Source organism: Trachurus japonicus, chromosome 5 (genome assembly GCF_045865225.1).
Source record: "Trachurus japonicus isolate A0001 chromosome 5, Traja_1.0".
Taxonomy (NCBI): domain Eukaryota; kingdom Metazoa; phylum Chordata; class Actinopteri; order Carangiformes; family Carangidae; genus Trachurus; species Trachurus japonicus.
In genome coordinates, this window is record NC_140911.1 from 27,879,338 (window position 1) to 27,894,493 (window position 15,156).

Genomic DNA, 15,156 nt, shown 5'->3' on the forward strand with positions numbered 1-15,156 from the left:
TATTTGTATAGCCCATTTTTACAAACAGTTTGTCTTTACACAGCATCCTCTGACCTTAGACCCTCACATCCACTGAGGAAAAACAACTCCCAAGAAAATCCAGAAAGCTCAGGGTGAGAGGTCAGAGGATGGATACCCAGGACGGGCCGTAACGTATAGTAATAGAATATATATATTCAATAATATCTCTTTTTGTTTTGTTTTCTTATTAATTGATTTGTTTAATAAAGGACTATAGGGATAATGTTGTCTTGTCTGCCAATTGATGCACTTTGCTGTTATGTTATTATGCTGTTGATTATGTGTTCATGAACTACTGAATACACAGAATAAATAAAAAATAATTTCCCAAATTTACATGCTGTTATTAACTCCCTCCAACATAGGCTACTAATAATCTCTCATATAAATCAATGAAAAACTTTGTAGAACCTGAAATATTAACAAAGATCCTCTCTCTATAAACATGATGTGTATTTCCCTTTTATTCATTTATTTATTTATAACATTTGATAATGAGTGTAGGAACAGATAAAGAACAAAACGACAGACATTCCAAGACATGATAAGGCATAAACTGATAACAGAGGTGGTATAAAGACAAAAATGGTCGAATAAATACATTATAAAATCAATAAGTTATAAAATAACATAATAACAACATTTTTATTTTTTTGGTTCAATTCCTATTTCAGAGACTCGAAATATGATGTGTCCCATCCAATACATCCATGGTCCCATCTCTGAGTCAACTCATCCATGAGTTCTGTTCGATTTTGCGTTACACAAGACCGGAAACGCGCAGCTGGTGTCACACTGAACTCTGTCCCCCGTCTGTCAGTCAGTTACCGGCTCCGTCAACATGTCTGCCGCCGTGTGCTCCAGGCTGCTGCTGAGGACAGCGACAGCCCGCTGCCTGTTGTCCTGCAGGACAGCACCTGTCTTCTCCAGGTAGGTGACTTTCATCCAGAGGTCTGGTTCTCTCAGACTGAACCAGAGCAGAGCGCAGAGGTTCCGTTAGGTAACTGTCTGCTGGTGTGACCGCTGCAGCTCAGACTCAGGTCTCTGTCTCCTCCTGGGAGACTCAGACCACTGGACTGAGTCACGTCTTTATTGTGAAATGCTGAACTATCACATGAGTTGGGTTGAACCAGGTGATGTTAATGTTTCAACATGTTTGTGTGGCATCAGTGTCCTGGTAGTTGTAGACTGGAGCTGCACCATCCATCACTGTGTGTCACGCAGTTAACTCGGTTAGTACTAGGCTATGTTAGTTGTATGGACTGACTGAAGGCAGACGGGTCAGAGAACAGTGAGCATGTGCAGGGCCGTTGCTAGGAATCATGGCCCCCCTTAAAGAATACTAAAGTGGGCCCCTCCCCCTAACTTTTCCTTTTTTTTCTTAGACTATGTTATCGTTTTTTATTTAGCCTTCTTTGTTTTGATGCTAATGCAGCATTACACTGCAAAAACTCAAGTATCTTAGCAAGAATATTTGTCTTATTTCTAGTCAAATGTAATTTCTAGTCAAAACAAATCTCATTATACTTAAAATAAGACACATATTATATATATCATATATTAAAAGTAGCTTGTTTTTAGACACTTTTTACTTCTTTCAAGCAGATTTTCACTTGGAATAAGTAGAAAATCTGATAGTGGAGCAAGTTTTTCTTCCTTATTACAAGCACAAAAAACTTACTTTCACTGGCAAATTTTTCTATTTATTGTGAATTTAAGTGAAAATTATCTAAAAACCAGTGAATTTTTAGGCAATGAGTCTTATTTTAAGTGGAAAGAGATTAGTTTTGACTAGAAATGAGACATTTGGACAAGAAATAAGACAAATATTCTTGGAAAGATGTTGAGTTTGTACAGTGTACTATGAGGATTAGTCAGGGTCTTACGCAGAATAAATCAGTCATACAAAGATTAGACTACAGGGGTTTTTTATGGGCCCCACTGGGCGCTGGGCCCCTAGAATTAACATCACCTTTCTCCCCTATACAACGGCCCTGAGCATGTGATGTGATGAGATGAGATGAGTGTTGGTGATGATTTCTGCCCAGTGAAGATCTGATGGATCAACACCAGGGGCTTGTCCAGAGTATTTCCTGGTGGGGGCACAGGGAGTAGGCTAACAACAGTAGCCTACAGAACTTACAGTCAGTCAATGTAGAATAACCAGAACAAGCATGACTCAAATGGTGAAACTGAGAACAATAATTGTACACCATTTTCTTTCTTTATTACACAGAACACTGGGATGTTTGCTGTACAGAGTTGATTAAGATCCGTAGTCACGTCAATGACCATTTCCATGATCAATACTCCAGTCCAGTCCAGATCAAAGGCCAATCTAGGCAACTGAATCAAGTGAACTGGACTTAGTTTTTGTCTTGAAGATGTTTGGCCTCTTATCCAAGTGGCTTCATCAGTTCGTGTAGACTAGACTGGCCAGTCTGATTGGTTGGTTCTGTCTGATATTGACACTTTGAGGATGTTATTGAATTTTTTTTGGTAAAGAGGAAAGGACAATGCTGTAGACGGGAGAGATTGTGGCGTAAACCCCTCCTCTGTTAAGAGAAGGTTTTTCCACTTTCACATTACACTCTCATTGTTCTGTCAAGAAACAAATACCTGAGTCATCCACCATGTTTCAGACCAGCCAGTCTCTGATGAAGCCACTTGGATTAGGGGCCAAACGTCTTCAAGACAAAAACTAAGTTCAGTTCACTTGATTCAATTTCCTAGAGATGATTGATCAACACATTGCTTAGCAACACCGTGGAAGAAAAGAACAGTTAGCCTATTATTAGGCCCAGGTTTTGTTTCTGGTGAATGCACACTGCTTCCTCCACTGTAACTCCTTTGATCATAACCCAAATCTTCATCCCCCTCAGATCTGCAGCTCTGGCTCCACCTACTGGAGTCAGTCATTACATTCACCCTGTTCAGGCCAGCTCACCTCATGAGCCCACTGAGCTGTTGAGACAGCAAATACACTGCAGCACTTCTCAGAAACAAAGGATTGCTGAACTTGCTCAGATTTCTGTGATAGTCAGGTTCCAGGGAGGAGAAGTGTGGGAACAACAGGAGGATGAAACTTCCCCGGCTCCTTACACAAGCACAAATGCTTGTTTGTTGGCTGCAGAAACAGGCTAAAGCCCCTGGCTGTGGGCCCTGTCCGTAGGCTGCCATGGGATTTCTGGCTTTTAAACTGGGCCATATGGCAGCAGCTCTGCTGTTTCTGTCAAATTTAAAGTGGAGGACAGTACAGATATAAGCCCTGTGTGTAATAATGACAAAACACACACTCTTTCAAACCTAGAGTTTTTCATGCAGATACCTATATAACTTGTTCACTTAAAGGGATAGTTCAACATTTTGGTAAATTGGCCATTGCCATAATCCCTATAGTCATAGCAGTAGGTTTGTTACCTTTAATTGTTGGTGCAAGCTATTTTTAGAACGGCGGAGCAGAGCTGTGAGATGCTCAGAGCTACGCTACGGAGGCTAAAGGAATTTCTTGGTTTCCCTCATCAAACTCATCAAATACACAATCCAACAACTGGAATGTTACGAGACAGAGTTGTTTTAGAGGGAAATTCATGCAAAACTGCTGATGCGCGTTGCGTTCAGGGACAGTTTTTCAGCAAGCAGACTCTGCACAGTAGCTGTGTCCCAATTCAGGGGCTGCAGCCTTCGGAGGGTGGATTTGAAGGCCGATTACGTCACAGTGCTGCGCGAAGGCTGTCCCAATTCGTCCAAATTCGAAGGCTCCTACAAATGCATCCTCTTTTCCCCTGCATTCGGAGGATACACCGCTTCTATCATAGACTTATAAATGTGCAGCCCCTGAATTGGGACACAGCTTGTATTTACCTCGAAAACGGCTCCATTTCGTAATGTTCTGTTATTATCTCATAGCGTGGTGAATGTGCAGGTCACAACTTGTCCACCAGAGCGTTGTGGAGTTGTTGGATTGTGTATTTGATGAGTTTGATGAGGGAAACCAAGAAATCCCTTTAGCCTCCGTAGCGTAGCTCTGAGCAGCTCGCCGCTCTTCTCCGCCGTTCTAAAAACAGCTTGCACCGACAATTAAAGGTAATGTACCTACTGCTATGACTATAGGGGTTATGGCAATGGGCCAATTTGCCAAAAATGTTGAACTATCCCTTTAATATGTTGTTGTTGTTTTTAACTCTGTTTCCCCGTCTTATAAGATAAGATGAGAGATGCTAGAAACTGCTGTGCTACAGCAGCAGGTATTCACAGTATGCAAAGAGAAAAATAAGAAGAATGAAGCAAATTGAATAAAAGTATTTAACCACAAATCTATAATAAAATACCCATCTAAAAATAAAAAACAACATATTTATATACATGAAAAATATGTTGTTGTTTCTAACTGTGTTTCCCCGTCTTTCGTTCCAGCCTGCTTCTTTCTCGTGCTCATCGACTGGGACCCAGTGATGATGAGATGTACCAAAGAACCACGGTGTCCGTCATGCAGAAGGAGCCGGGCAGCGGCATCATGATCCAGAGTTACAGTCCCAGAGGATTCAACATCGATGGCAACAGGGTGTATGGACCCTGCGCCGTGCTGCCTCCTGCCATTCTGCAGTGGAATGTGAGTATCATGTCCAGACTGGTTTCACCAATCACAGTTTGTTGATTCATTGTATTTAGTTTAAACAACTTTCTGTGTCTTTTTTTTTTTTTTTTTTTATTCCTCTTTTTGCAGGTTGGCAGTTATAAGGACATCACAGAGGAAAGTGTGTCACTCTTCCACATGCTTGAACCAAGAATAGGTAAAAAATAAAGGAAAAAAAAGCAAGCAAACACACAGATGAGTTTTTAAAATGTCTTGGTGGTGTTAAAGGGATAGTTCACCCAAAATTGAAATTTCACTCATTATCTACTCACCCTCACGTGGACTAAGGGCTGGGAGAAGTTTCAGAGTCCTCCGTGGCTTCTCTGAGTTACAGGGGGTCTCGGCGTAGCAGTGCATGTCCATATAACGGTTGCAAATGGATACCAACTGTCTTTGTAACAAAAAGACACACCAAAAAACATCCAAATACCTCCATGCTGCTCGTATGTAATGTCCGTCTTGTATTGAAGCCCCGAAATGCGAAATTGTCCCGAAAAAAATTAAATAAGTCTATATTTCAAGCTTGTTTTGTAGCGGAAGCTGGACGAACTAGAAAGAGGACGGACCCTGGTTCGTCCAAATTTGACGAACCGGGAAGAGGAGCTTTGAGAAGCTTCTGCTACAAACAAGCTTGAAATATAGACTTATTTAATTTTTTTCGAGACAAGACGGACATTACATACGAGCAGCATGGAGGTATTTGGATGTTTTTTGGTGTGTCTTTTTGTTACAAAGACAGTTGGTATCCATTTGCAACCGTTATATGGACATGCACTGCTACGCCGAGACCCCCTGTAACTCAGAGAAGCCACAGAGGACTCTGAAACTTCTCCCAGCCCTTAGTCCACATGAGGGGGAGTAGATAATGAGTGAAATTTCAATGTTGGGTGAACTATCCCTTTAAGCACATCTTAAATGAACTTGAGGTTACTTCCTCATTTGATGTCTTGATGACAGTGGAGGAAGATATTATCTACCACACTAGTCTAAAATCTGAGACCTGGTGACTGGGAACATGATTCACATCATTATTGTCAAATATTTCAGTGACCTATTAAAGCAAGGCATTTTATTAGTATAGCCCGTTAGTACAAACAGTTTGTCTCAAAGGGCTTTACACAGCATCATAACAACATCCTCTGTCCTTAGCCTCACCCAGGACGGGCAGACATGACATAGATGTTGTATACAGACAAGAAAACAGCTTACAACATGGAATATGGGAAAACATGGATATGGAATCAGTCAGTTTAACAAGAGCTGATGTAGGCAGCGTCTGGTGGGCAGGCTGGGCCAGCTTCATGGGAGGACTGGGTGACAGACTGGTTTATGAGCAGGGAGTGCATGCTGGTATAGCAGCAGTTCAGCCTTGTATGGAAGCTTCATGCAGTCATGCATGTGTTTCCTTCATTTTTATTTATATAGCACCTTTCAAAGCAAATAGATGCCGTTCAAAGTGCTTTACATTTTGATTGAACAATATATATATAGGAGGTAAAACAGGAAAAAGCAAGCAGACTAATGCACGAAGATTAAAAACAACAATAAAATAAAATATAGCAATACACGGAAGAAAATAGATAAATAAAATAACAACTTTTAACAACAATAAAATTTTATAAAATAGAATAGAATAAAATGCAGGATAGAAATAGGAGAAAGATAACAATAAGAAAGAGTATAAAACTGTAAAATAGAATAAAATCACTATGAGACTATAGCATAAAAGCCAGATTTGATTGATTCATTTTGTCATACCTCAATTCATAATGGATGTAGCCTATATAACTGACAAATGCAGTCCCAACATAAATGATGTGTCATGTTATTTTCCTGTTATTTGTGCAGAGATCCTTGTGCTGGGAACAGGTGCACGGCTGGAGCGGATCGACCCCTCAGTCCTCGCTCTTCTCAAGAAAAAAGGCATCGCTGTGGAGGTGCAGGACACGGTAAAATATGTCCACTTTAAGTTCCTATCCTCACCCTGACACCATGGGAGTGGATGACTTTCTGACTGTCTCACCATCGACTGCACAGCTGTCCTAACTCTACTCTTTTTTTTTTTTTCATCTCTGCTGTTTTTCAGCCAAATGCATGTGCAACCTTTAACTTCCTGAGCAGCGAGAGACGGGTTACAGCTGCTGGTCTGATCCCTCCGCCCGTCAGCACGGCCCTGGAAGTCAAACGGGAATAAGGAATAAGGAGGTGGATATTGTCCTTCTCCACAAACCTCCCAAAGGAACAAAAAGCAGTGGTTTCCACCTCAGCGTATGGTTCCAGCAGTTACATCATGGAGTAATAGCAGCAGTCAGAGAGCAGCAGCTGTTGTCCCTTGACCTGAGGCACCGGTTGAGCTGACGACGATCTGCACAAGCATTTGGACTGAAGTGTAGAAGTGTGTGTATGTCTGTGTCTGTGTATGTGTGTGTGTGTGTGTGTGTGTGTGTGTGTGTGTGTGTGTGTGTGTGTATGTGCTTGTTCTCGTGCTCAGCAGTCAAGTGAAGACACCGGTGATGCAAATTAGACTGCAATGAAATGCATCTGTATTCTTGTACTGAAACACTGGGTGTATAAATTATATATTTAAGTACTCTACATTATTCATGTAATGTGTTTTCATACATAGCATAAATGTGTAATAAGACCAACCTGGTTTACTGTATTTTTTCAGTTGAACCTTCCTCTTGACAGTTTTCTGCTACCATTTCTTGTGTTAGGGTTGGTTCTGACCCAAATCTTAAGTCAGCTGTAAAACACACTAAAAACAATTATTTATCATCCCATGTGTTTGTCATATCGTGGTTATGTTGTCTAGCTTCCTCATCCATGAAAAGCTTGGTTTTGCACTTGTTTTCAGTTTTAACTCTCATTATTATATTGTTCTTATTGTTATAACCGGGGCGAAATCGACCCTAACAACACAAATGTCATAATTTTAACCAGAGCATTTGTGAAATTTTTCTGTTTGTTTTATTTTTTTTAAAGCAGAAGTAAGCGATCCGGTGGTTTTGTCTAACTTCCTGTCAGCCGATGGAGTTAGCAGTCCCCGCCCTCGTCCCTACGTCACCACATTCACGCGCATCCCTTGGCTGCACACACAGAGAGGACCGCCCCTTTATGCCGTTCTCTCTCCTCATTGGATAAAGCTTGTAGGATACAAGGAAAGTTTTCTCCTCGGCTTACAGCAGAGCAGAGTGACTGACAGACCCGTGTTTCAGACCAAACACTCTATAGAAGTGATTGCTGTCAGAAGATAGAACTATTTAAGACTTATATTAACACAAACATTCTGCTTACTTCTGCTTTAATGTGGATGAATCTACACTAACCACACTTGTTAATGGCTCCATTTTTGATAGATATATTATTTTGTCTCTATCGTTATTTTGTTATATAATTTGGTGGAAATGCTGGGTGAGCCGACCAGCGTTTCCTTACTTTCAGTTTCGTGGACGCTGCCCGCAGGTCATGATAACAACGCAGCCGAATCGCCGTTTATGGTCGGACCTACGATGGTATCTGATCGTCTTTGAACCTCTGACTTTTGATGAATGAAAGCATTCTTGGCAAGACGTCCATCTTGCGCTGGTCCAAGAATTTTGCCTTCCAAAACTCCTCATTGTCCCTTTAAAGGATCATAGGGCAGGATTAATGAGAACGGCCAGTGACGCGACGGCCGCTGCGCGTAACTACAGCAACCAGCGAAGCCACCGGCACGGGAGCGCGCACAGACTCTTCGCTGTTTACTTTACTCTTTACAGTCTTTCCTATCTAGGGAGGGAGGGGGGGTATTTTACTGTAGGTTCTCTCTCTCTCACACACACACACACACACAGACAGACAGACAGACAGACAGACAGACACACACACACACACACACACACCTGCCTCTTCACTGTGCTGCAGCAGGAGGCTGCTTGTCTGTTCCTCTGAGCTCCTCTGCATGGATCTGTATGGGCTCCTACTCCTACAGGCCGGTACTGAGAATTAACGCGCCGGGTCCGGGTGTCGGACCGCATCTGTCAGGGTCCGCGGTCCCATGAAAACCAATCAACACCGGACATATTCATGATTTCATTAAAAAAAAAAAAAAAAACGGACGCGTCGCGGACACGCCGGCCAGGACGTGAAAAGTGGACGTGTCCGGGCAAAAGAGGACGTTTGTCCACCTGCCTGATAACGTTGTTAAAGTTATAACGTCGGCTTTTAACTGCTAGCTGCGGCTAACGGCTAATAATAAGACAGTAGTGAAGAGGGAGAGGGTGTGTAAGTTAGTGACCTGCCTGCTGCTGTGTATGTGTGTGAAGGGAGGGGGAGAGAGAGTGGCGTTGGGGGGGGGGGGGTGCTTTTAACAGGGCTTTCAGTTGTGCTGGGTCGTTTGCTGGCAGTAACAGTAGGTCTAATTTGGATCCACCGTGGTTCAGAGCGATTGATATAACAGGGAGTGTCGCCACTCTGTTACTATATCAATCGCTCTGCCGCGGTTGCCCTCTTCATGTCTCCATTCCATTGATCCATTCGAAGGCAGTCGTGGACGCGCTGACGTCAGGTCCGCCGGCCAGCGCGCGAAATTCACCCCCTGAATAGCAGCGCATTTTGCAGCACAGACCCCGTTCAGGGCAATCGAGAGATACGCAGATGGGCTCGTTCTTTTTGGTTTTGAACGCTTCCTCACCCATTATTATTTAAAAAACGTAAAACGCATGGGTATTTTCCGGTATTTTCTCACAAATCCTGCCCTATGATCCTTTAAGTCAGCTGTAAAACACACTAAAAACAATTATTTATCATCCCATTTGTTTGTCATATCGTGGTTATGTTGTTAGGCTTCTTTATCCATGAAAAGCTTGGTTTGCACTTGATTTCAGTTTTAAAATAACAAAATAACGATAGAGACAAAACGATATATTTCGAAAATGGAGCCATTAACAAGTGTAGGTAGTGTAGATTCATCCACATTAATGTGAGACTTTTTTATAACCAAATACAAACTCCTCGTTGTCCCTTTAACTCTCATTATTGTTCTTATCGTTATAACCGGGGCGAAACCGACCCTAACAACACAAATGCACAAAAGCCTTGATGCAATAAACATGTGGTACTTTTATGCATTTAAAATCTAAAAACGGGCCCTAACACAAGAGGACGGTTAAACAGACACAGTGAAGAAGAGCTGATTGTTTTCTGTGCAGCAGATGAACATTTCATCCATGTGAAAGTGTCCGGAGCCTCAGCCTGAGGTGTTGGTGGTGACTGTCCTTCACTTGGATAAGCCTCTTACATGTGTGCGTTTGTGTCCCTGGCCTCCATCAGCGCGGGCACCAACAAGCTGCCAGTGTTCAGCATCTGACATAATTCAGTGGCTTTGTCCTTCCCTCACATAAGCTCCATAGATTGAGAATCCGCAAATCCTCTGCAGATCATTGTGAATCATCTCTAATCATCTATCTGTGTAGCACACGGCCAGCGTCAGCCTGAATGATTAAATCCCTGTTGTCGACAAGAAGGGTGCTGCTTGATTACATTCACCTGATGCTATGCTGCACAATAGATACACTGGTTGTATTGCACTTACGTCACCTTGACCCATTTAAAGGAATCATTTATATGGTTAATGAAGAGCTATACCACATTAAAGGGATATTTCAACATTTTGGCAAATTCGCCCCTTGCCATAATCCCTATAGTTTTATGGGTAGGTTCATTACCTTTAATTGTCAGTGCAAGCCGTTTTTCGATCGGCAGGGCAGAGACGTGAGCTGCTCAGAGCTACACTACGAAGGCATATGGTATTTCCAGCTTTCCCTCATCAAACTCATCAAATACACAATCAACTCTAAAACGCTCTTGTGGACAAGTTGTGACCGGCACATTCATCACGCTATGAAATATTAATGCAACGTTACGAGAAAACAAGTTGTTTTCGAGGCAAATGTGTAACGGGAAAGAAGTGATTTCAAAAGCTTGAATTTGCTTCATGTGTCGTAACATTACATAATTATTTCATAGCGTGGTGAATGTGCAGGTCACAACTTGTCCACCAGAGTGTTTTGGAGTTGTTGATGAGGGAAACGTAGAAATACCATGAGCCTCTGTTGCATTAGCTGAGCAGCTCGCATCTCTGCCCCACTGATCTAAAAGTAGCTTGCGCCGACAATTAGAGGTAACAAACCTACTGCTAAGACTATAGGGATTATGGCAATGGGCCAATTTGTCGAAATGTTGAAATACCCCTTTAACAAGGAATCCTGGGCAGCAAGAAAGTGCTGTTGATGGTCGATAAGATAATTACCTTGTGCCATAACACATCAATGTGAACGCAGTGGAGAGAATAAGTGACACAGGACAAAATTTTCCAAAATGATTCCCAACAACATCATGATTTAAAGAGGTTTACGAAGGGGACAAAAAGACATTCAACCTTTACAGAGTTCACACTCACTGTTCAGTCTACACACTACCTAAACACACGTTGGTTGGTGCTGACGTTGAAAGCCTCCGTCAGTTGGGGCGGTGCGTGGCGCAGTGGTTAAGGCGACCGCCCCATGTAGAGGCTACAGTCCTCAACGCAGGCTTCCCCGGTTCGAATCCCGCGTCAGGCAGACCTTTCTTGCATGTCTTCCCCCTCTCTCTGCCTCCCCCTTTCCTGTCTATCTATACTCTGCTATCAAATAAAGGCAAAAACGCCAAAAAATATATACTTTAAAGAAAGCCTCCATCAGTCGTCGTCAGAGTTCTGAGACTGGTGTCTGTGTGATCCTCTGAACCTAAGCTCTGCTCCGGTGATCCGCTGGTACAGGTCTCTGATGTCCTCACACTCACTCTCGCAGTGGTTTGTTGCATCACATGAGCGCGACACAAATATCTAACATAAGGAACAGAGGAAAAACGTGTTACCAACACTGCATCTGCCATACAAATACATGTACATTTTTTATATATATATATATATATTTTTTTTTTTTTTCATTTCTTTCATCACCTGACTCTTTTTTCCATCTTCATTGGGAACGAACAGATTGCTAACTGAAACAAATCTAGATTCAAGGAGGACACAGTAAAAAAAAAAACATCAATTTGCTGTCCACATAAAATCAGTGACACAACCATGAAACATATATACTATATAAAAAAATACTTTGACATTTTACTGACTTTTGCATGATCGGCTCAAGAAGCTCCAGCCCGGGCTGCACCTCCTTCTCTGGGTTACTGGTTTCTGCTGTCGTGCTGACGGTGGCGATGTACATCCCATCTGAGGCCACGTTATGGGCATAGGACACTACAGATATGTAGATGTCTGCATGGAACAAACAGAGAAGGACCATTCATTGCTTCTAAGTCATTTGGATCAAAGGTGGTCAACTGCAAACACACATTTCAAATGACAATCTGCCAAAATGTCAGGAGGAAATAAATAAAACTTATCATTTATTTATTTCATTTCTTCTGACAAACGCTGCAGGCTACCTGACTTCCTGTTGAGATGAGCCTGAGGGATGATGATCTGACATGAGCTGGCCTCGTGGGTGTTTTTGACTGGATGGTTTAAGAGACAGATGACCCTTATGGCACGCCCCACTTTCCTCACTCGATTGGGAACATAGCTGGGATCACAGATTAGTTGTTTACACTGGAACAGCTGTTCAAGAAGGAGGAAAGACAAAATCACTGAGGGTGGGATATTTTCTTCAGTGCCTCCACCACTGTTTTTTTTTTTTGCATCTTCCTTACCTTCCCATCAGATTTCACCCCTGTGACTTTGCCGTTGTCCATCACAATCTCGTCCACTGCTTTGTTCAACAGGAAGGTTCCTCCGTACTCGGCACTCAGCCTGAAGCACACACATGCAGGATAGGTAACATGATACACATACTGCTGCACTTTCAGTAGCCAGCATGAATGTTTGGAATCATAATGCTCAGAACTAGTGTGAGTGTAACCTTGCGAATCCCCGTGGTAGTTCTCCCTGGCCGTACACAGGGTAGATGTATGGACTGGTGTTGTGGCGGGACAAAGACTCTGAGTACAGCTTGATCCTCCTGATGGTTTCCAAACAGGGCTGGTCCAGGTAACTACAGCAACAACAGGTAAAAAGGTCAATGAGATGAAGTTGGTTACAACTTCAAGGAGGATCTGTCAGCATCTGGTACACAGAAGCTCTGACCTGTCGCTGCTGTGTAAGGCTATCGCATGACCAGTGAGCTCCATAACATCTAATCCCAGGTCATAACGGGAGAAAAGATCCCGCGTGGTGGTTTTGTTAGGGTCTATGTCCTGGTAGGTCCGAGGGTTTCTCACATCAAAGTTCAGGGCAAAGACAAGCAGCTTCTTGAACCTCCTCTTGTCAAACATGCCCATCAGATCTACAACATTAAAAAAAAAAAAGATTAGTGTACAGAAAAGAAAATTGAATTTAAGACCAGTCTGGGTCATAAAATTAGTGTAATAACTCATCTATCAGACGATGTAGGCCAAACTTTGTACAAAATTCTATTTTTGAGTAAATCCGGGATGAAAGTGTGTATTTTTTTTCCCGCATTGGATAATGCAGGCGCACGAATTATACGTCAGCCTGTACACCATTCACCAGCCACTGATATTGGATCCGTAATCCGTCATTCAAACGTCTGAGACGCACACACACACGGAGCTCGGGCTCGCCCCAAGCTTTGAATATCCCGCCCGCTCGATAACGACCAATCAAATTCGTTTTCCTTACTCGGGTAAACTCGTGTTGCAGCTCGTGACAACTCGGCGCGACAAACAGGACAAACGGCCATTTCTGTACACCTTTAAACAGATTGATGCATGGAAATGGAAATGGATTTGACACCAGGCTAACAAAGAGCATCACCTGAAGCCTGGGCCTCCTCCTCCGTGGCAGGGACTTTGTGCACTTTCCCTCCTTTGTAAACAAAGCTGCCTTCAACGACTCTGAAGTCCAGATACCGAGTAACATCAGTGTGCACCAAGATCTTCACCAGCTCACCTAATGCGAACACACAGAATTCATGGAAACACATTTAAGCACACAGAATGCACTACACATTTACCCTTCAGATGAGTAAAACAGCTCTCACCGTTGGTAAAAAAGAATTTGGGGATGAGGTCAACGTTCCATTCTTTCCCACGACCCATGGATTTACCAGGACCTCGAACTTTAAACTTCTTGTACAGCTGTAAAGGCAGAAACTCATTGGTTAACAACACGTGTCGCACACCTTTTGTTATGCATTGCACGCCCGCCCATGTGTTGCTTTTGTGTGAACCCACCTCCTCAAGGGGAGAAATTGATGCGCTCTCTCCTCCATAGAATTGATTTTTGTCAATGTGAAGAACCTTTTTCCCACCCAGAGACATTAAACCAGAGAGGATGCATTCCTGAGAGAGACAGGGAGCAGTCAGATGATCAGATCAGGACAAGCATCACGATGTCATTCATTGCTATAAATCTCTTTCAACAGTCAACAGGTGATTAGAGGGTCAACACAAGGTTAAAAACATGGAAAGAATTCTACTGACAAACCTTATTATTTCATAAACTATGAAGAGTAGGCTAATATAGTCAGAGAGGACATGAAATAACTGATATTTCAGGATGTTTTTAAGCATGAAACATGTAAACATATAAAGAGTGCGTCTCTGCATCTGGGCTTCAAGAACAATATGACGTAGATCATAAAATTGATGAACGGTACGACTTTGAACTGGTCTTAAGGATAAACTTTATTTACAGTCAAATAAAAGACAAGTCTCTGTCATGTTTTACGCCTTTGTATCCAGTGTAAAAGTAATTTAACTTTCTGATTCACTGTAAATAGATTGTCATGTGCAATGATCAGATTTGGATGTGAATTGTAATGTCAAGAATTTAAAGTTCCATCAAATTTTTTTCATTTGAAATTAACACATATTCTTTCTTTTTTTAAATATATTTTTTGAGGAGCTTTTTCACCCTTAATGGACAGGAGAGTTGAGAGAGAGGAAATGGGAGGGAATGACACGCAGGACAGGGCTGGGACTCTGCCGTCTGCAGTGAGGACTAATAGCCATGGGACGGGTGCTCCACCAACTGAGCTACCAACCGCCCCAATTAAAACATATTCTGAGTATAACTATCCTCTACACTTTCATTCACACACTAAATATCAGACAACATTTGTGTCAGCTTCTAATTGAACAGAATAACTGCCAGTTACCTGTGTTCTTCAGGTGCGGTCTGAGTGAACCCTAACCCCTTGAACTGACACATGCATTATTTTCCTCACATGACTCTTGCAGGAGTTCACATGCACGACAGGTTTTCTTACCTTAAGTCCAGTTCCGAGCACTATAACATCATATTCCTGCATGCTGAACCTTTCTCCACTTGTCCCTCACTGCTTCACAGAGTCCTAAGGCTTTTCCTTTTGCAGTGTGTGTGTTTATCTGCCTGCGTATGTGTCCGTGCATGTGCACGTGCAGGCATGTGCATGTACACAGACACACACAGACAC

The 15,156-nt window shown here is 42.5% G+C and overlaps 2 protein-coding genes across 2 annotated transcripts; one reads left to right on the forward strand and one right to left on the reverse strand.

The window, feature by feature from the left end:
* The first annotated feature begins 807 nt into the window (after positions 1 to 807).
* Positions 808 to 7,305, forward strand: ndufaf3 (NADH:ubiquinone oxidoreductase complex assembly factor). The gene is made up of 5 exons (XM_085777151.1): positions 808 to 951; positions 4,438 to 4,633; positions 4,748 to 4,814; positions 6,506 to 6,606; positions 6,744 to 7,305. The coding sequence occupies exons 1-5, from the start codon at positions 863 to 865 to the stop codon at positions 6,849 to 6,851; spliced, it is 561 nt and encodes a 186-aa protein (XP_085633277.1). The 5' UTR covers positions 808 to 862; the 3' UTR covers positions 6,852 to 7,305.
* A 4,053-nt stretch (positions 7,306 to 11,358) lies between these two features.
* Positions 11,359 to 15,112, reverse strand: LOC146987787 (rab GDP dissociation inhibitor alpha). The gene is made up of 11 exons (XM_085777152.1): positions 14,971 to 15,112; positions 13,934 to 14,041; positions 13,741 to 13,837; positions 13,515 to 13,649; positions 12,825 to 13,023; positions 12,601 to 12,732; positions 12,392 to 12,491; positions 12,128 to 12,299; positions 11,813 to 11,957; positions 11,640 to 11,694; positions 11,359 to 11,522 (listed from the first exon to the last, which is right to left on the reverse strand). The coding sequence occupies exons 1-11, from the start codon at positions 15,010 to 15,012 to the stop codon at positions 11,376 to 11,378; spliced, it is 1,332 nt and encodes a 443-aa protein (XP_085633278.1). The 5' UTR covers positions 15,013 to 15,112; the 3' UTR covers positions 11,359 to 11,375.
* Between the last annotated feature and the right edge of the window lie 44 nt (positions 15,113 to 15,156).

What these genes read in the sequence shown, in the direction of transcription:
- ndufaf3 (XM_085777151.1), top strand. Translation starts at nt 863, where the DNA reads ATGTCTGCCGCCGTGTGCTCCAGGCTGCTGCTGAGGACAGCGACAGCC. An exon ending in ACAGCACCTGTCTTCTCCAG is followed by an intron (nt 952 to 4,437) that starts GTAGGTGACTTT and finishes CTTTCGTTCCAG; the next exon opens with CCTGCTTCTTTCTCGTGCTC. An exon ending in CTGCCATTCTGCAGTGGAAT is followed by an intron (nt 4,634 to 4,747) that starts GTGAGTATCATG and finishes CTCTTTTTGCAG; the next exon opens with GTTGGCAGTTATAAGGACAT.
- LOC146987787 (XM_085777152.1), bottom strand. Translation starts at nt 15,012, where the DNA reads ATGCAGGAATATGATGTTATAGTGCTCGGAACTGGACTTAAG. An exon ending in GGAGGAGGCCCAGGCTTCAG is followed by an intron (nt 13,024 to 13,514) that starts GTGATGCTCTTT and finishes TTAATGTTGTAG; the next exon opens with ATCTGATGGGCATGTTTGAC. An exon ending in GCCTTACACAGCAGCGACAG is followed by an intron (nt 12,733 to 12,824) that starts GTCAGAGCTTCT and finishes TTGTTGCTGTAG; the next exon opens with TTACCTGGACCAGCCCTGTT.